The 20,803-nt window shown below is 51.4% G+C and overlaps 1 protein-coding gene across 8 annotated transcripts in view; it reads left to right on the top strand.

Annotated features, from left to right (window-relative positions):
* TTC7B (tetratricopeptide repeat domain 7B) overlaps positions 1-20,803 on the top strand; it is a 248,625-nt gene that overhangs the window by 19,099 nt on the left and 208,723 nt on the right. For 7 of the 8 annotated variants that reach the window (XM_047796155.1, XM_047796154.1, XM_047796150.1 and 4 more), the window contains 2 exons: positions 6,341-6,495; positions 12,512-12,680. In XM_047796155.1, coding sequence (XP_047652111.1) covers positions 6,341-6,495; positions 12,512-12,680 — 324 coding nt within the window. Of the gene's footprint in view, positions 1-6,340; positions 6,496-12,511; positions 12,681-20,803 lie in introns of those variants that run through there. The other variant, XM_047796156.1, reaches the window with a different exon arrangement.

Raw genomic sequence — 20,803 nt, 5'->3', positions numbered from 1 at the left:
TCCATCACTAGGCATGAACTAAGCCTTGCAGCCCCTGTATAATTTCTCTGGCATGAGCTGGTTGATAATTTTAAGATCTCTGCCCTTCTTGTTGAGAGAGTGAATGGCAGGGAAGTCCCTTTTTTTTTTTTTGAAGGGAAGCCAAGAAGACATACTTTGCTTGGGAGGTTAATTGGAGCCTGGAAATTTAAATTTTTTCAAAAATGATTTTGTAGCCACCATGTTACATTTCAAATTAGATTATAAGCTCTTTCCTCAAAGTGTGACGTTCCTTCCAGAACCGAGGAGCTGATCCTTGCCTACTTGGCAGGAAACTGTCCTGTCTACCCTTTCTCTCTCTCCCCGCCCTTCATGGTTCAGCCAAGACAACTCGGAGTTCCCCAAACGACTGGTCTGTGTCATGCCTTTGCATATTCTGTTCCTTCTGCCCCGAATGCCCTTGCCCACATTTTCCTCCTTGTAAACATATAGCTGTAACCCTCTTGGTGAAGGCTTTGCCTCCTCTTCCTCCACCTAGCCAGGGCTACCCGCATCTTTGTTGGAGTCTGCACGGTGTTGAATGGTCCTGAAGGACCAGAACCTCCATGAGACGAGGGGCGGTGTCTCCTAAATCAGAGGAGAGCCTCGTCTTCTCACCTGAAGCTTTTCCAGGACTCCCCCAGCTGCTCTGGGCTCTCTTCACGTGTTGCATCAAGACTCTGGTGTGTTGCTCTGGTGTCTGGAGATCATTGAACACAAAGGTTGTAAATCCCACACTGCACTAGCGGAGTGGTTTTCACACTTTTCTTCCACTATGCAGTCCTTTGCTTATAGAAATATTTTTGCAAAAGCCTAGGAAGTAAAAACCAATGAAATAGGAGAGGTGAAGAGTTTAAGGGTTCTACCAAAGCCTTCAGTTGGGTTCTGCAGAGTCCTAGTTAGAAAGCAGTGAACTTGGCGCTAGGTTTTGGTAATTCTCAGATAGTGAAGCCTGTATCATGTTTGGGAGACCTAGTTAGAATACCAGTTTGGTCGCTGTAACAGAGGTCAGAATAACAGTGAGTTAAGGAGTTCCTATCTTGGCTCAGTGGAAACGAATCTGACTAGCATCCATGAGAATGCAGGTTCGATCCTTGGCCTTGCTCAGTGGGTTAAGGATCTGGCATCACCATGAGCTGTGGTATAGGTTGCTGTGAGCTGTGGTGTAGGTACAGACATGGCTCGGATCTGGAGTTGCTTTGGCTGTGGCGTAGGCCAGCGGTTACAGCTCCAATTTGACCACTAGCCTGGGAACCTCTATATGCTACAGGTGCGGCCCTAAAAAGACAAAAGCAAAACAAACAACAACAACAACAAAAACCAGTGAGTTAAGCAGAACAAGGTAAAAGTTAATGTTCCTCTCTCACGTCCTAGTGGATCACAAGCAGCCTTCGGGGCCTGGTGGCTGCTCTCGGTGCTGGAGACCGAGGCCCTTTAGGTCTTGCTGCTCACCTTCCTCAGAGGATGGCTTCTGTCTCGTGGTCTGGGTCAGGGTGCCATCTTCCATCAGCACAGCGACATCCTGGCTACTGGGATAGGACGAGGAGGAGCTGGATGGCAAGCTCATCCCCTCTACGGGCCTGGCCCAGACGCCGTGTGTACCGCTTCCGCTTCCTTCCCATCAGCTGGAATTGAGTCACACGCAGCCTCTTGCTCCCAGGGGCCCTGGGAGCTCGGTGCTATGATGAAGCCTGGGCATTCTTTTTTTTTTTTTTTGTCACTTGTCCTTTTAGGGCCGCTCCAGTGGCATATGGAAGTTCCCAGGCTGGGGGTCTAATTGGAACTACAGCTGCCAGCCTACACCACAGCCACAGCAACGGCAGATCCGAGCCGCATCTGTGACATACACCACAGCTCATGGCAACGCAGGATCCTTAACCCACTGAGCGAGGCCAGGGATCGAACCCTCAACCTCATGGCTTCTAGTCGGATTTGTTTCCGCTGCGCCACGATGGGAACTCCAAGCCTGGGCATTCTAATACTAAGGGAAGGCGGGGACAATGGATGCTGGCAACTGGCAGATTCAGGCAGGTACCGGCCTTCTTGGGAGGATGCATTCCCCAGTGTCTTTGAGTGAATTCACCATTTATTGTGACTCTGTGCCAGACATTGAACTTGGCCCTGGGACTCAAAAATAAATAACAACCAGGTTCTTCCTTCAAGCCTCTCCTTAGAATCTAGAAGGGGTTGGTGTGCACGGGGTGCCTGGGGCAGTTGGGGGTAGCTTGGGATGGGCCCTGTGGGGGAGAAAATCAACAGTGCTTGAAAGATTAGGAAGGGTCAGTGTGTTCTCAGCCTCCCAGCATGTTCTAGAGGCTTGGAGGAGTGCACTGGGCCGGCACATGTGGAGAACTTGGCCAGGACCTGTGCTGAGGGATTTGGACCTCATCCCGTGGGGTGGGGGGGACTGGTAGGAAGGTGGGGGTGTCTCCCCATTCTCATACCAGCTGGTCTTCTCACTGGCCACACCCTGTTCTCCTGCCCTTGGTTCGGCGCAAAGGAAGCTTGCCTTCCATCCTTTTTTATGCTACGCTGTGCCCTCAGCCTGGCTTGCCCGCCTCTCTCTCGTTTGCTGGTCTAGATCCTGCCCATCCTTTGAGACCCAACTTGAACAGCGTGGTCATTCCAGGTCTCTGCATTTCCCGTGCTGAGAACGCATTAGCTCTGCTCTGCAGTCTTGCTATGGTTGCGATATTGTTCCCGTAAGTGGGGGAATTGATGCTTCAAAAAGTTAAGTAACGTGCCCTTGGTGCCACGGCTAGATAGAAATAGCAGGTGGCAGAGGTCCTGATCCATTGTCCTTTCTGCTCACTGGCCTGGGGATTCTGCTCCAGGCATCCCGTTTCAGATGGGGGGGGGGCGGCATGGGAGGGGATTGGGGGGTCGAGGGTCAGCAGCAGGGAGGTGAGCTGGAGGGGGCGGGGAACAATGCGGAATAATGCAGAATAATGGGAAATGATGGGGGGAGGGGTGTCCTCAGCTCACATGTTCAGAGGGCCTTAGAATTATCCCCCAAAATGCTGAGGTTACATCCTAGGACCCAAGTTAGGGTGACATACTGGGATTTAAATCTAGGACTCTGAATCCCATTTTACTTAATTTTTTTGAAACTTAAAATATACAGAAAAGAAATTAAATGGATACCGATAGTCTTAGAAATAACCGCGGTCAACATCCATACATATATGTATTTCCAGTTTTTAGCGAAGAGTTAAATTTTTCCTAAAAGTGGTGTAAAATGTTTCTACTCATGGAGTTCCCGTCGTGGCGCAGCAGAAACGAATCCGCCTGGGAACCACGAGGTTGCAGGTTCGATCCCTGGCCTTGTTCAGTGGGTTCAGGATCCGGTGTTGCCGTGAGCTGTGGTGTAGGCCACAGACGTGGCTTGGATCTGGCGTTGCTGTGGCTGTGGCTGTGGCCTAGGCCAGCCGCTGTAGCTCCAATTGGATCCCTAGTCTGGGAACCTCCATATGCTGCGGGTGTGGCCCCGAAAAGACAAAAGACAGACAAAGAAACAAAAAAAGTTTCTACTCAATATGAATAATTCAAACTACGAAGATGAGAAATTTAAAATTATCCAAATCCTATCATTCGGAAATTCCTATCGTTTACTTCCAGTGATAATCATTCTAGACATCTTTCTAGAAACAGACAGATTTAAAGACAAGTAGATACACTTACATAAACAGCGCTCATACTCCTAATACCGTAGCCGCAAGCCCTGTGTCGCTGCACCAGTTGAAATGTGGCAGGTTCAAGTTGAGATGTGCTGAAAGTGTAAAGTCATCCCTGGGTTTAGAAAACTTACTATGAAAAAAGAATGTAAAATACTCAATAAATTCCTGATTACTTGCTAAGCTGATATATTTTGGATGTACTGAGTTAAAGAAAATATATTAAAATGGTCTCTTTTTAATATGGCTACTAAATTAAAATTTTTTCCTTTCTTTTTTTTTTTCTAAGGGCTGGAGGTGTGGCCTATGGACGTTTCTGGGTTAGGGGTTGAATTGGCACTGCAGCTGCCGGCCTACCCCATAGCCTTCAGCAATGCCAGAGCTGAGCCGCGTCTGTGATCTGCTCCACAGCTCACAGCAATGCTGGATCCTTAACCCACTCACTGAGGCCCGGGATTGAACCTGCGTCCTCATGGATACTACTTGGGTTTGTTTCCACTGAGCCACAATAGGAAGGCCAGCTATTAAAATTTTGAAACTTACATGTGCCTTGCATACATTTCTATTGGACAGTAGTGCTCTATTTAGAAGGTATTAGTAAGTGTTCAGGCAAAGAAGAAACTGAATCTGAAGGAATTATTGAGCCCAAATAAATGCTTTAGCATGTGACATCGTTTCCTAGAGTCCAATAACGTTTTTAAAAGATTGGAGTCATGTTTGTTTTCTCTTCTTAAATAGATGTTACAGTGTTTTGAAAGATGAGGACGTGGCCCTCGGAAGCTCCTCCCAGTTTTGGACATAGTATTGTCTTCGCAGCATATTGGTTTATAACAGCCATATTCTATCCTGTTATTCTCACAGGCCTTTAGTATTTCTATATGTAGATGCTCTGATTCTCACCGTCAGGCCTCTGCCTCCATATCGGCATGTCCTTCCTTCCTCCCTCCCTCCCTTCTTCCCTCCCTTCCTTCCTCACCTTCGGCATATGGAAGTTTCCAGGCCAAGGACTGAATCTCTGCCTCAGTTTCAACCTATGCTGCAGCTACAGCAACACCAGATCCTTTAACCAATGGTTCTGGGCTAGGGATCAAACCCGTACCTCTGCAGCGACCCAAGCCACTGCAGTCGGATTCTTACCCCACTTCTCCAGGGCGGGAACTCCCCTGGATTTCTTTATTAGCTGGATTTCGTTCTCAGGAAGGGCTCGTGGTCTGCGAGAAAGTTGCCTGTTGGTTTTGTCCCCAGCTGCTGTCTGGGCCACCTGTCTACCTGGGCTTCCCTCTGTGTCTCAGGCTCTGTGCAGACATGGCCTCACTGTCCTCAATGTGGACATGGCCATGGGGCCTGCCTGATGTCCTTTCTCTTTGTAGACAGCTAAAGAATTCTTGTGTTCGGCAGCTCACGTTGACCCTGTCTTGGTGTTGCTGGGCTCCTCCCAGGACCCTCGGTCTCATCTCTAAGAGATCATTTTCAGCTCCCCAGTGCTCAGAGGCACTGCTGAGAACTACAGGTTCGGGAGCTTTGGGTCCCTGACCAGAGCTTAGAAAGGCTCTTGTTACAGCTTTTGGCCTTCGGTGGACCTACTTTCCCAAATCTCAGTAGGTCTTCTGTGATTTTTTTTTTTTTTAGTTAATTTTAGATTGTACAAATCTATTCCCCTTTGTAGGGCCAGGCCGTTACAGACAAAGCTGAAGTCCATTTGGCTTCTAACCCCCATGGCGTTCCCCTCCCTGTACCGCAGGGGGTAACTACTGCTGTGGGTTTGAGGCATATCCTTCCAAACCTTTAAAAACTGCATTTATGTTTTAATACAATTATGTTCTGTCCCATCACAGAAAAAAAACATTTCTCTTGTGAGTTAAGGATGTGGTGTTTCACTGCAGTGGCTTGGCTCACTGCTATGGCGCGTGTTCGATCCCTGGCCCGGGAGCTTCCATATGACTCAGGCGTGGCCAAAAAATTGAAAAAAAAAAAAAAAAAAAAAAGACCATTTCAGGCTGGGGTACAAATTGTTCTGGGTTTATTCCAAACAGTCTGGATATGTGGATTCCAACGAGCTACTCTTGGGGTGAGGTTTTTATTCCAATGAACAAGCCCAACACAGACATGAACAAAGTTATAAGTAATGAGGTCTTAGGAGTAAAACCTTCATGCAAACATTCCCAGCTATTCCCGTGTCTGTGTAGCTTTGACTTTTAGGCAGGAACAGACTGCACGCATTCAGGTCATTTTGACACAAACTCGTTTTAAGAATCTGACCACACAAGACAATCTACCGGCTCATGTCTGTGTCTAAGGCCCTGTACAAACTGGAAGATTTCACTGCATCATCTTTGGAAAATACAGAATATTGGGGTTTGTGTGTTTTGTAAAGACCATACTGAATAAATCATAAGACAATAAATCATTTTCCACTGAGCTTGAGCTCCCTCTATGTTAATGTGTAACCATCTTTTTTAGTTCAGTAAATATGGGACGGAGGGAGGACTGAGCGCTTGAACTACCACCCTTTCGTGTACATACTCTGGAACATTCTTTGCTAATGAACAGCATTCCCTGGAAGATGGTCCTGAGGTCCTTGGGGGAGGCCCCCCCCCCGTACTGACCGTTCCTTGTTCCAATTTGGCTTCTCACTGTGTCCTTTGCAGATGACATGGCAGAACTCCTCCTCGGGGAGTCGAAGCTGGAACAGTACCTGAAGGAACACCCCCTGCGGCAGGGGACCAGTCCCCGAGGCCCCAGGCCCCAGCTGACCGAGGTCCGCAAGCATCTGACCGCGGCCCTGGACCGAGGGAACCTCAAGGTACCGTGGGCCTCTGGGATGATGGGTCGGGAGAGGGGGGGAGATGCTGGTTCCACCTCCTCCAGGCAGCATGGCCGGGAAGGAGGCAGTGGGACAGCTGGGTGGTGGGCTGCCACCTGTGCAACTGGTGTGTCAGCCCTCGGCTGGCTGACCACTCTGTAGGGGCTTCCAGATGAGGTCTCTCCGAGGAGAGTCACTGATGACCCACTATCTTGAGAAATGGCACTCATCTTCCCCAGGTGCTTGAATGATGCTATCGTATATGTGATTTTGTCCCATGGAAAAGAGAGACAGCAGCGCCACTTATACCGCCCCGATTTCCTACCTAAAATATGCGGCTCATGCATAGGCCAGGCCGCTCCAGCCCACAGCTATGTGGGGGTTCATATTGGCCAAGGCAGGCCCGGTACCTTGGTGTGGGAGGAAACCAGGGCGGGGACTTCCCTCTGCCTGAGCAATGACCCCAGTCCTCCGGGGACAGGAAGTCCTAAGCCCTGCCCTTCTATTCATCTACCCCGTTTTCTGGTCTCTATTTATATTCAGCTTTCTTGAATCCCCTTTCATTGTGCCTTCGCTCCCCTGCCCCCATCCCCACCCCATCAGCTCACTCACTGGGTTCTGGACACTTCCCTGGCCTCCAGTCTGGCTCTTCTCACGTTTCCTGAAGTCATTCTCACTCAGAGGACTGCATTCCGCCATTCCCACCAGCTTCTTTAGGGTCCTTTTAAAATTCTAGGGTGTATTTGCTATTGGGGCAGGGCAGGCTTGAGGGAACATTTTTTTTTTGGCCACGCTTGCAGCATGCAGAAGTTCCCAGGTCAGGGATCGTAACCTTGCCACACCATCGACCCTCACCACAGCAGTGACAATGCTGGATCCTTAACCCACTGTGCCACCAGAGAACTCTGTCAGTAAACTTTTTTTAGGGTTGCATATGGAAGTTCCCAGGCTAGGGGTCAAATCCTAGGCCACAGCTACAGCAACACAGGATCTGAGCCGCATCTGCAACCTATGCTACAGCTCATGGCAACACTGGATCCTTAACCCACTGGGCAAGGCCAGAGATTGAACCCTTATCCTCATGGATACCAGTCTGGTTCTTCACCTGCTGAACCACAACGGGAACTCCTCCTTAAGTGAACTTTTAAAGCTCTGCCGTCTTCATTCTTTCCTCCCTTCCTCCTTCCCTTCCTTCCTTCCAATTGTGGGGAGATATACGTAACATAGCATTTACCATTTGACTGTTTTTAAGTGTACAGTTCAGTGGTGTGAAGTACATTCACGTAGCCACCATTCATCTCCAGGACTGTTTTTTTCTTGCAAACCTGAGACTCTGTACCCATAAAACACTCACGCCTCCTTCTCCTTTCCTCCCAACTCCTGGAAGCCAGCATCCTGCTTTCTGTCTATATGAATTTGACTTTCTAGAAAACTCATCAAAGTGGGATCCTGCAGTACTTGTCCTTTTGTGACTGGCTTATTTCACTAGCGTAATGTTTTTCAGGATTCATCCTTGTTGTAGCACATGTCAGATGTCTCCATCCTTTTTAAGGCTGTGTTCCACCCTGTATGTACCAGTTTATTTGTTCATTCATCTGTTGGTGGACCCTTGGGTTGCTTTTATTTTTTGGCTATTGTAAATAATGCTGCCGTGAATGCAGGTTTAGGAATATGTCTTCAAGATCCTGCTCCCAGTTCTTTTGGGAGGATACTCAGAGACGGATGGCTGGATTGTACAGTAACTCTGTGTTGAACATTTTGAGGAACCACCACGCTGCTGTCTGTAGCAGCTGCACCATTTTACATTCCCACCAGCAGTGCGTGAGGGTTCCAGATTTCTCCACATCCTAGCCAGCCAGCACTTGTTTTGTTTTCTGTTTGTTTTCTTTTTTTTGGATACTAGCTGTCCTCATAGTTTAGAAGTGGTATCTCATTGTGCTTTTTATTTTTTTTTTTCCTTTTCTTTTTGCCTTTTTTCTAGGGCCACTTCCCATGGCATATGGAGGTTCCCAGGCTAGGGGTCTAATTGGAGCTGTAGCCGCCGGCCTACATCACAGCCACAGACACAGCCACGTGGGATCCAAGCCACGTCTGCGACCTACACCACAGCTCACGGCAACGCCGGATCCTTAATCCACTGAGCAAGGCCAGGGATCGAACCCACAACCTCATGGTTCCTAGTCGGATTCGTTAACCACTGAGCCATGACGGGAACTCCTCATTGTGCTTGTGATTGCACACATTTCCCTACTGGTTAGTGATGTTGAGCATCATTTCATGTGCTTCTTGGCTGTTTACGTATCCTCTTTGGAGACATGTCTTTTGTAGCTGTTTGCCCATTTTTAAATCAAGTTGGCTTTTGTTGTTGTTGAATTGAAAGTTTCTCTTTCCTTTTTTTCCCTCTTCCCATCTCAGAATCCTCCGGGGTTTCTTTGGTCTTTACTCACGTGTTTGTGTACATTTCCCCCAAGAAGCCGTGTTTTCCTTGGCTTTCCCTTTCTTATCCGTGCTGGAAACGTGTGCCTATTTCCAAGTTGCTCTGTGACCCCAGGAGGTCACCTTCCTCTCCGGGGCTTTGTTTCTACAGGTTGCAATGGGGTGGGATGTTGGGGGTGGGGTGAGCTTGGACCCTCCCAGCTACTACCTGCTCCACGTCTGTGAGCTTTCATTCCGAGATGTCCTTCCTCTTGGTCATCTGGTCACTTCCTTGGCCCTGCTGCTGTTGAGGACTTGGTCTTAGTGTTTTTCAGTTATATAGCCAGAGGCTTCTGGAAACCCTAATAGAGAGCCTCCTTTCAAAACAGCCTCTGTGGGAGTTCCCATCCTGGCTCAGTGGTTAACGAATCCGACTAGGAACCATGAGGTTGCGGGTTCGATCCCTGGCCTTGTTCAGTGGATTAAGGATCTGGTGTTGCCATGAGCTGTGGTGTAGGTCACAGACGTGGCTCGGATCCCGTGTTGCTGTGCCTGTGCATAGGCTGGCAGCTGTAGCTCCGATTAGACCCCTAGCCTGGGAACCTCCATATGCTGTGGGAGCAGCCCTAGAAAAGGCAAAAAGACAAAAACAAAAACAAAAACAAACAGCCTCTGTGTATGTCTGTCTCCATAGCACAGGCCCCTTAGAGGCTGGCTTGAGTGCATCGCTTTAACCCGGGAAGCCCAAGTTCTCACGGATGTGGTGTTCCATTTGGGCCTTCAAAAACCGAGTATAAATGGCTTTAGTAGTTGAGGATTCGGCATTGTCACTGCTGTGGCTTGGGTTCGATCCCTGGCCCGGGAACTTCTGCATGCTGGCCACATGGCCAAAAACCAAGTGCTTTCTCTGTCCCTGTTCAGTCTTTCAAAGGGCCATGCCATACTTTTCTTTAGGCTTAGGGACAGTTGTCTCCATGTCAGCTGTCCATGTCAGATGGTTCTGGTGACATTGATGGGTCCTCATCAGTGGGAAAGGGGGGGGGAGGGACCTCACAGTGACAGCCAGTCAGACTCCAGTGTCCTTGCAGGAGGTCTAAGGTGTGACTGTGTGTTGAGTGTAGGGGTTGAGGATCCCTGGTCCAGGCCTGATTCCTGTCTAGTTTCTATCCCACTTTGAACCCTCCCAACCTCATTTGGAAAAATTCGTGTTTTATTTTACCAGATGCTCATAGTTTTTTTTTTTTTCCTCCTCTACAACCCAGTGTGGTAGTATGAACATTAAATTTCAGCTGAGAATTCTGAGTTTGCTTTCCAGTTGTGAATTCATAGGCTGTGTGATCTTGGGAAGTTACTTAACCTCTCTGAACTTCATATGCCTTACCTGCAAGCATGCATGCTTATTAGCTCAAGGTCATTTTGAGTCTTAGGTGTAGAAGTGCTTTCACAACTGAGTAGCGCTTAGATACATGTCTTTTTTTTTTTGCTACTTTATTGGTTCTACCTCGAGAATTTTTCTCCCATTGCCATTTTTTAGCTTCCTCTGCCTTATAAAAATGTTCCAAAGTGCACTGCTCTTGCTCGTACGGATTGTCCCATTCACACTGGTCAATGTGAAACTTCCTCTCCTCTTGACCTTCAGCGTCTCCTGGCTGGGAGCTAGTGAAAGCCCTGTGCTCTAGACTCTGATACCCTCAAAACACAAGTGCACTGAGGCTGGAGAGACCAGAGCAGGGTAGCAGTGTGGGGGCCAAGAGAGCCTGGACCAGGAGTCGGGAGGCTGCTTCTGATTCAAGTCAGCAAAGTTATGCTTATCCCTGGCAGGGTAGCATGGCACCAGGCTGGAGCTGTCCCTGCCTCCCCGTCCCCCGTAGCCCAGTGACCTAGGCTACGTCCTACGGGCTGCAGAGTGGACTCGCCCGGCAAGTTCTCCCCATGCAGCCAGTACTCTGCCTCGACCCTTGGAATTGTCTTTAAGCTCCTGCGTGTTTTCCATCTGGCCCTTCAAGTTTACTTTTTTTTTAATTACATTTTTTTTTCAGGTCTAATTTTGAAAACTTTTTTTTTTTTTTCCTGGCGGTAAAATATGAGTAACATAAATTTTACCATTATAACCGCTATTTAGTCTACAGTGCAGTGGCTTTAAGTGCATTCGCATTCACATCCCCATGCTTCATCGCCAGAGCGGTTCCTCATCCCAAACAGAAGCTGTATGCCTGGCAGACACCCCCCCCCCCCCCCCGCCCCTTCCCCCTTCAGTTTGCTTTTAAGCCAGTGGTTCTCAGTTCTGGGGAAAGAGAGGAACAGCAGAATCTCCTAGGAAGCCTTTTCACTACACCCAAGCCTGCCTCGTCCTCCATCCTGGTAGAGTAGCCCTGCGGGGGATGCTTTTTTTTCCGCAACTCTTTTTGCCTTTTCTTAAGTCGGCTCCGATGGCTTTCTCAGTTTCCAAATATAATTCTGATGTCTTACCTTGGGGCCGCTCCTCTGGGCCTCTCCTGACACCTTTTTGCTCCCTTCTGTCCCCGTGCCCATTCTCTCAGCCTCTCCAGTGCCCCCTTTCAAGGAAGGCCTGGAAGCCGACCACGGTGGCTGTCGTTACCTGGGTGTCGCCCACCCTGTCTCAGCTGTGGATGACAGAGCATCGGAAAAATCCAGCCTTATACAGCTAGGGTACCAAGGAGAACGCCTGGGAGAGGGGGATAACTCTGATTCCTTATGTGGGTGGCTGGGTGGCCTCTTCTTTCCGTGCTGATGAGCAGGGGTGGGGGAAGGGAAGAGGATGAGGCTGGCCCTCCTGATGGAGAGGAGGGCGGGCGCAGGCGAGGAGTGTTAGAACTTGCAGCTTCTGGCAGGGCACCCAGGTCAGTAACCGCAACGAGCTGGAATGGCTCAGTGAGAAAAGTCTGTTCCTGAAAAGAAAGCAAGTCCTGATTTTTGCACCCATTTAGGAAGCCTCTCTCCTTGGTGTTTGGCTCAGAGTCTGTGGCGCACCCCAGGGCTGTGGGTGGGACCCACCAGGATTTCCATGGAGCCTCCTTTGCTGAGACAGGTGCTCATGTGTTTTGTTCATAACATGTTCCTTCCATTCTCGGCCCAGCTGAAGACCTCAGGGGAGCCTCTTTACAGCAGTTTCATTGAAATATAGTGCACGTGCCATATGCTTCATCCATTTAAAGTGTGCAAGTCAGAGGTTTCTAGAATATTCACAGAGCTGTGCCATCATTACGTCAATTTTTGAACATCCCCCACCCCTCAAAAAAACCCCTCACCATTAGCAGTCACCTCCCAACACGAACCTGCCTTCCGCCTCAGTGGACTGGACCATTCTGGCCCATAGGCAGCCAGCGTGACTGGCTTTTTCACTTGGCCTAGTGTTTTTGAGGTTCCCCCACGGTTATCGCAGGAGTCAGTACTTCATCCTTGAAGTATCTGGAGCAGGACCACGTTTTGCTCACCCACTCCTCCGCTGCCCGCTGTGCGGGCCGTTTCCACGCTGGGGCCCTTGCGACCACTACCGCAGGGGAAGCTCAGGCACGCGCCCCGAGGGAGCATCGCACAGCATCTCGTAGGAAAACGTTTTCTTCTCTCCTTTTCCTTCTAGTCAGAATTCCTACAGGAGTCCAACCTGATCATGGCCAAGTTGGATTACGTGGAAGGGGACTATGAAGCAGCTCTCCGCATTTACGCCCGCGTGGGCCTCGAGGACTGGCCGCTGACAGGCGTCCCCCCTTACAGGCTGCGGATGGCCGCGGACGCCTACGCCACCAAAGGTGAGGCCCGCGCCTGCTCTCTCTGGGGACTTGCCCCGGGTCACGCTCTCTGGAGCCGCAGAGCCTCCCCGGAGCCCACGGTTTGCAGCTCCGGCAAGGCTGCCGGGTTGGCCCCACCACGAGCACTGGGTCATTTAGGCCCCACAACACAGGTGTTTCCTGGGAGCTGTGGCTCCTCAGTTCTCCCCAAAGGAAAAGCACGTCTAAGTTTCCTGGTAATTAATGTGCCGCTGAAGCAGGGGCCTTCCTTGGTAATGAAGATGCCACACAGCGTATACAGGGATCCTTGTCATACGACCAATTGGCTGGTTACTTTTTTTTGTCTTTTTTGCCTTTTCTAGGGCCGCTTCCCACAGCATATGGAGGTTCCCAGGCTAGGGGTCTAATTGGAGCTGTAGCCGCCGGCCTACACCAGAGCCACAGCAACGCAGGAGCTGAGCCGCGTCTGCAACCTACACCACAGCTCACAGCAACGCTAGATCCTTAACCCAGTGAGCAAGGCCAGGGATCGAACCTGCAACCTCATGGTTCCCAGTCAGATTCGTTAACCACTGTGCCATGATGGGAATTCCGACTGGTTACATTTTTATGCCTTAATGCCACCTCCGGGTTAATTAAGGCTCAGGAGTCCCTGGAACAGCCAATCATGCCATGTTAACCCGGAGTCCTAGGGGCTCAGGACATAGACAGGGAGAAATTTGCCTCAGGTGTGATCCACTGTGAGGGAATGCAGCCCCCTGGGGAAAGAGGAGAAAAGTGTTCCCATTGTGCTCCTCGGTAAGGAACCCACTAGTGTCCGTGACGATGCAGATTTGATCCCTGGCCACGCTCAGTGGGTTAAGGATCTGTCATTGCCATGAGCTGTGGTGTAGGTTGCAGATGCAGCTTGGATCCCACATTGCTGTGGCTGTGGTGTAGGCAGGCAGCTGCAGCTCCAATTCCACCCCAGCCTGGGAACCTCCTTATGCCGCGGGTGCGGCCCTAAAAAGACAGAAAGGCAGGTCACACAGTGGACCTTTCCAGGTTGCCACGTCCTCCCCTGTGAAATGGGTGTAATCACATTGACTGCAGAGCACTATGGGGATAAGTCACACAGGGCACGTGAAGCGCTCACTAAATGATATTTTAAAACGTCGGTTCCAAACAAAACAGCAAATGGAAAAGGCAGGCCTGGGTCATAGCTTTCAGATGTGGGAGAGGTCACAGCAGGTCCAGGAAGGCTTCCTGGGGGCAGCGGCACTTTGAGTTGGCTTTTGAAAGGCCTCATCAGGCGACCATTTGAAGCAGCTCCTTTCCTTCCTGCCACCGACCATCCGAACCACGCAATGTGGCTGACTGTGACCACACGGAGGCCAGGATCCTGGGCGGGCCGACCCTGTAGAACAACAGTGAGCTGGCTGCTTGTGTGCAGCCAAGCTCTCTGCTTTGGTTGTCCTGTGTGATGCTGAACAAAGCCAGCCAAGGCAGCCTTAAGAACTTTGTCACAGGGGTGATATAGTCACCAGTTCCCTGAAGGAACCCCGCTCGAGTGCTTTTGGGTTCCCCTAATTAATCTTCTCCTGTCCCTGTGGGCTAGGGGGATGCTGTCACTCTTGACAGGGCACTCTGGCGGTTCAGTGGCCACAGTCCTTTGAAGCTGTCTCAGGGGTTCTGAGAGCCTGGGCCTGGGTTGGCATCTGTCTGAACCATGGGGTGTGCTGGGGTCTGCACCAAACGGCTGGTTGCCCTCTTCTCTCTCTGGTGTTTACTCGGTACCTCATATGCCTTAGGCTTATGCGAGGTGTGTGTGTGTGTGTGTTCGTTTGGGCCAGGAATGATATTTTATAAAAAGATCAAGGCTTCCTCTGGCAATTGCCAGTCACCTGACTGACCTGGGGCCTGGCGACTTGTAGCCAGGAGTTGGTTTGCCTGTTGGGGACACGGGGTGGCTCTAAGGCCTGCTTCACACCAAGAGCTCAAATCTTGATTTGGGCTCTGAGACAGTGTGGGAGGGTGGGCAGACTGTCTGCAGGTGGCACCGCCAGCTTCGTCTCACGGCTGCCATGTAGAGTGAGCAAGGAGGCTGGGAGACGTGGTCCCCAAGCCTGGCCCTGGGTGCCATGTGGTTAGCATTGGGCCGCAGCCATGGGGCTGAGAACTTGGCCCTTGGGACATGCTGGCAGGTCTCACAAGAGACCTAGTCCTAGATGGTTTCTGACTTTTGTGTGCCCATGTGGTCACATGTGTCCAAGGATAGAGAAGGGTCACTTCTGCTCAGAGGAAGTGGCCTTCAGCCCAGGAGTTCCTGCGCCCTGAGAGCCTGCGTCGCCCTGGCGAGGGGCGTGTGGAGTGACCCTAACCCTAACCCTGAACCAGCTGCCTGGGTCCAACCCTCACCTCTGTCACATCCTGGCTCTGTGACCTTGTGCAGGGTTTTAACATCTCTGTACCTCAGGGTCCCCATCTATCAAGCTCTCATCATCGGCTGGTCACGAGGATTCCATGAGATGGCAAAGGTAAGAAGCTCACAGCAGCGCCTGGCGCAGAGCAAGCCTGACGTACATGCTGGGCAAGGGGACCACCAGCAGTGACTCATAATCACAGAGAAATTGCCCCGCTAAGTCACGGAGACACCCAAAGACAGGCCAGTCCTCTGGGAAGTTCCTTAGGCTCCTGGTCCAGATGCTGGGTAGGAATATTCTTTGTGTTTCTTTCGTCATCGTGGTCCTTGAGAATTTTTAAGGGAAGACTGCCGACAAGGATTTGCTGGATGTTAGTGCACAGAGCACTCCAAAATCAGAAGCTGTGAACCACCAGCTTGCAGGCCCTGGGACAGGTTTGTGTCACCGGCCCGGTGTTTCCGGCGGTTTTGAACGAGTGGCTCGCATGTCCAAATAGGGACCATCTGGTTACAGATATGGCTTTCTGGCTTCTGTGGGAAGAAGGGAAGAGCTGTCTCATCATTGTCCGCAGAGCAAGGCCAGGCTGGAGCCGAGCACAGGTACCCCTGAGATGGGCGCGTGCCAGCCCTCGCCCCTCCCCTGTGCCACCTGCATGCTAATGTCAGCCTTGGAATTGACCTGCACACTCTTCTGGGTCCCCTCAGCTTTTCCATGGTCTCCTGAGGGCTGACTGGGTCAGGGCTGGGACTGTCCACACCACCCCCTCTGCTCTTGCAGTGTGCCCTGGAGCATTTCCCTCTGGCCGATGATTTTAGGCTCGGCTTGTCAGGAGTCAGAAGCTGACCTCACTCGTTATGAGACCCTCCTATGGGCCAGCACCACGTTCGTTTTATCGTCTCTGTAATCCTCCCAATCTCTGATTTACAAAGGAAGCGAGACCAGGCAAAGTTACCAGGAATGATAGCAGCACCTACTGTGTGCCTGGCGCTGTGGCCTTTATTCGGGTATCTCATCTGAGCTGCATAATCACCCCATGGGGCAGACACTCCATTCTTTCCATTTTACAGATGAGCAAACTGAGGCACAGGGATGTTAGATTCGCTGTCTGGGGTCCTAGAGCTGGGAAGTGGTAGAGCCAGGGCTTGACCTCTGGGTGGTCCCAGAGCCCATGCTGTCCTACTGAGTGGCAGGAGGAGACTCAGGTCTGAAAAGTGTCAACTCCGAAGCTCATGCTCTTAATCGCTCTGCTCTGTTGGCATGTGGATCGGAATGTGCTCGGGCCAGGAAGGTTTCTGAAGGTAGAAGACATTCGGGTCCCTAGAGAACACTCGAGATGTGTGCCCACACCCCTCCCCTCAGTCTCACCTCTCCTGTGCCTCCCCGTTAACTCCTTGCCCTTGCCCAGGCTCCTTCCTGTAAGCCTGGCCCTCAAGTTCTCAGGTCCCATCCTCTCTGAAGCCCTCAGGGGTTCACTCATTCAGAGGCTGTCACGTTTGACACCGTCAGAGCACAGTAGGTTAGAGTTACGTGAACATTGTATTAGAACTAGTTATACTGTTACCGGACACCCTGCTGGTCTGTGAGTTCCCCTTAAGAAAGAACTCCGCTGTTTCTGTGTGTGGGTTTTTTTATTTGTTTGTTTGTTTTAGGGCCACACCTACAGCATATGCAAGTTCCCAGGCTAGGAAGTGAATTGGAGCTGCAGCTGCTGGCCTGCATCACAGCCACAGCAATGCAGGATCCAAGCTGCATCTGCAGCCTACACCACAGCTCACAGCAACACTGGATCTTTAACCCACTGAGCAAGGCCAGAGATCGAACCTGCGTCCTCATGGATACTAGTCGGGTTCTTAACCCACTGAGCCATAGCAGGAACTCCAAGAACTCTATTTTGTTTGCCGTCCTTAGAAGCTAGCACAGAGTCTGGTACATAAGTGATACTCAGTTATTGATTGAAATTTATAGAAGTTCCCTTACTCAGATTTCCTCCAAGATGCCTATCATGTCATTCGGGTGATTCTGGGTGCCTTTGCTCCTCGCCTGTCAGATGCATTTTCTTCTAGCCTGAGTGTATTTTGATAATTCAGTCTCACTCCCAGTTACGGTAAACACCTGTAAGAGCCTGCTGCCCTCACCCCGTAACAGCCTGACCCGGCTCTCTTTCCCAAAGCTTATACATTTCAACTCACTTCCGTTATCAGGGAACCTCTAGGTGGATCTCAACTCCCCTCCATCCACCCTCCCGCCCCCCACTCCTTCCTGCTATCTCTTAAACCCAAGTAGAAAAACAGAGAATGAGAGCAGAAGAAATGGAGAAGCCATTTAGCTTCTGGTAGAATTGGGTTAATGAAGTGAGTAGAGATCTTCACTCTGGGTTCAGATTGAGATGTGAAGTGAAATCGCCAGGACGCCGAGTGGCCACAGATGTTCTTTTCCCAAATGAGGAGGCTCGAGAACAGTGAACACACGGCCACTGTCTATTTTGGGACTTAGATCTACCGGACATCAGGTAGCGTTCTGCAGCCATGGGACGGTGGGGCTCTCTCTAAGTGGCTTGCCTTCCTCACGATGGCTTTTATAAATAGCCTTGGCATTAGCCTGCTATAACAAAGGTTCCCTCCAGTAGGAGGGAAGTCCTGTCACAGTCCAGCCAGTCAAGGCTGGGGGGCAGCTGTGTTCTCCACGGTTGCTGTTCCTCCACCATCCGCCAGCGCACAGTCCCCGCCTGTGTGATTGATGGCTGGAGCTGGGTGGCTGGTGTGTTCCAGCTCACAGAATGGGGAAAAGAGTGAGAGGCCCAGGGCGAGCAGAAGTAACACGCATCAGCGCTGCTGACGGTCTGTGGGTCAGACATTACTCTGGGACCACAGCCACCAGGCACTTGGGAAAGAGAAGAGCTTGGGGGCACATGTGAGCCTCTCATTGGACATGCCCGTCGGAGCCATGGTCTCTGACCCGGGTGGGACCTGCTGGAAGGAGCAGGGAGAAAGAAGCAGGCTGCGCTTCAGTGAATGAAAGGGGACGCATAGGACGAGGCTTGGGATTGGTGCCCAAGAGAAGGGCAATTACAAATCTGGAAACAGCAGCATGGTATCAAACGTGCTATCCAGATTTCATGGTATCAAAGCAGAGAAGGACTGTACCCCAAATACAAATGGGGCTGTCATAGCCATCTCCTACAAATGTCTTATTTCCCAGTGGGGGAGTCTGTCTCAGAGAGGGGAAGGGACTTGCCCAACAACACACAGTAAACTGGAGGCGGGGCCAGGATGTGGAGCCGTTTCTTGGTGGGAAGCCTTCCTGTCCAGCTGCATGACGCCTGTGCCCAGGAGGAGAAGGTGGCACAGGGCTGCAAGCTATATGGAGCCTCCTTCTTTATTCTTCTTTTGTTCCTGGGTTTGAAATTGTCCCTCTGACATGCTGGTGCAGAGTTTGGGGTTTTGGAGCCAGACTGCCCTGATTTGATCTCTAGCTTTGTCACTTACTAGCTAAAGGATTGTGTGCAAATTACTTTCACCTCGCCAGGGTTCTCTTTCTTTCATCTATAAAATAGAGGTAATAATAGTACCCATACTGTAGGGTGGTGGTAGGGAACGACTGAGCAGATGTAAAGCACTTAACACAGGGCCTGGCAGAACAAGGTCAGCTAATTTTGTCCTTATGTATCCCCTGGGATTGACCCCGAATACATAGACCCCTTCAGAAGCCCCAGTAACATCCAGCTGTGGGAGAGGGAGCGTTGCCCTGGTGGGCACTTTGTCTGGCAGAGGGTTTGGCTCAGGATGTGCAGGATCAAGCAAAGATTGGCGGCCTGGATGCTACTTAGGGAGGAAAGTTGTTGATGGTGTTGGATGGTGGGGAGCCCAGGGGTCGGGGCAGGGGGAGCAGGTACCCTAAGGGCTTTGCTTGAGGATGGGCCCACAGACAGTTCAACCTGCACCTCACCAGGTCTGCCCAGGGCTGACCTGGAAGCCAGAGGTCTTTAAAGTTGGACCCACATTCATGGTTTTATCCCAAAAGGCTGCTCACCTTGGGATGGAGCCATTGATTCAAGTAAAGTCCTATAAGGGCAAGAACGATTCACACCATTCTCAGAACTGTCTTTACAAGGAACGTGCTAAACACACCGGCTGATGAAGAGATGGCAGGGAGGAGAAGCCATCAAGGAGGCATCGAGAAGGAGGGCTTGTCTCCTCCCACTGGACTTCCCTTCCTGGCCAGGGGTGACCCCTGAAGGCCTCCCCTTCTCTGGAGTCTGCAGACCTCGTGGGCCTCTTGCTGCGCAGAAGTGCAGGTGCAATGAGAACAGCTGTGGGGAGGGAGTGACTCGGCTGGATAACGACCTCCCCTTGGGAATGTTGCTCCTTTGCCCTGTGAGACTGGCCCCAGAGCTCTCTTTGCTTTGCCCACCGTGGGCAATGAGCATCCGTCTCAGGGCACAGCGTCAAGAAGGAGCGAAGACGCCTGCCTCTACAGTGGGCAGTGCCAAGGGGCAAGGGAGCTCTCGGGAGGCTTTTAGAAGTGGGCGTCTCCTCCCAAAGCTTGTAAGCACTCGTCTTTACCCACAGAGCGCACCTCCGAGAAGGCCTGGGTCTCAGCCTTGCTCTCCCCGGCTTGAAAACCGGTGTCGTCTCACACTCACAGACCTCAGCTTGGCATCGTCAGTCGTTCGGCCAGAAGACAACGATGTAAAACAGTCACCAACGGGTCCCTTTGGGAAGAGGCCCCTGGAATTGCCCGCTGTCAGCCCGGGGCCTCCTGCTAGAGCAAAATCGGTTAAATCAGCACAAGAGCCCTGATTCACTGTGGAGGGGCTTTGAGCAGGTGTTGCTCATGGGCCTCTCCCTAGCACTCTGCTCGGTCCTGGGCAGCTGGGTGGTGGTGAAAAAGGCGTGAAACCAACTGAATTGGAGACTCTTCAGAGGGTGGGTGCTTATTGTCACAAGCACCCACCTGCCCCAGAGGCTGTCACATGTTGAGACCACAGAGGAAGCATATATCTTTAATCAGGGGTTCTCCGCAGGGGTTCCCCGCAACCCAAGAAACATGAAAGAAAGGAGCAGGAGGGTGCACCTGCGCTTTCTCCCCAGGGGCCAATTCTCCCAGCTCTGGGTGTCAGGGTGAGCCCACACCCCCGAAGGTAGTTTACTTTTCCACCTCAAAGTTTGTTTTTCCATCCTGGAATACTGTCTCCCAGGAGCATCCCAGTTTCCCCCAGGAGAGTGGAAATGGGGGCCTCTCCACTGGGGGTGCCCTCCTCAGGGATCTTCGTGTGCTGGTCCCAGGGCCTGGGTGTGGTGGGTTGGGTCCAGGCTGGCCATCTCCACCTGCGCCGGAGGCATCTCGGGGATAGGGGCAGGGGGGCAGTGCTGGTTCCCTCTCACACTAGGGCCCCTGCCCTCTCCAGGCTGTGGGTTGATGTCTTCCGGGCCACTTAGCGCTTATGCTCAGCCGACAGCTTCAGGCCCAGGTCTGGTGACCAGGGCTTGTTTCTTGAGCCTAGACCCTGGGTGGCAGAGAGGCTCTGAGGTCGCTTGTGTGCTCAGTGGGTGGGTGGCATCGGCTGCTGGGATGTGGGGGTGGGGAGGGGCTGGACCGGTGACAGGTGTCCTTGTCTTCTGCTCTGCCCAGCCCCAGCCAGCTTCTCGCAGGCGCAGTGAATGCACATGTTTTGCTCCCGGAGAGGATGGAGGCAGAAGGGCCGATTCAAGTCAGCCGCTACAATTCATCCCACAAGGGCAA

The sequence above is a fragment of the Phacochoerus africanus genome, chromosome 9, assembly GCF_016906955.1.
Source record: "Phacochoerus africanus isolate WHEZ1 chromosome 9, ROS_Pafr_v1, whole genome shotgun sequence".
NCBI lineage: Eukaryota > Metazoa > Chordata > Mammalia > Artiodactyla > Suidae > Phacochoerus > Phacochoerus africanus.
Note: the sequence above shows the minus strand (reverse complement) of the source record. Positions and strands in the feature narration are given on the sequence as shown.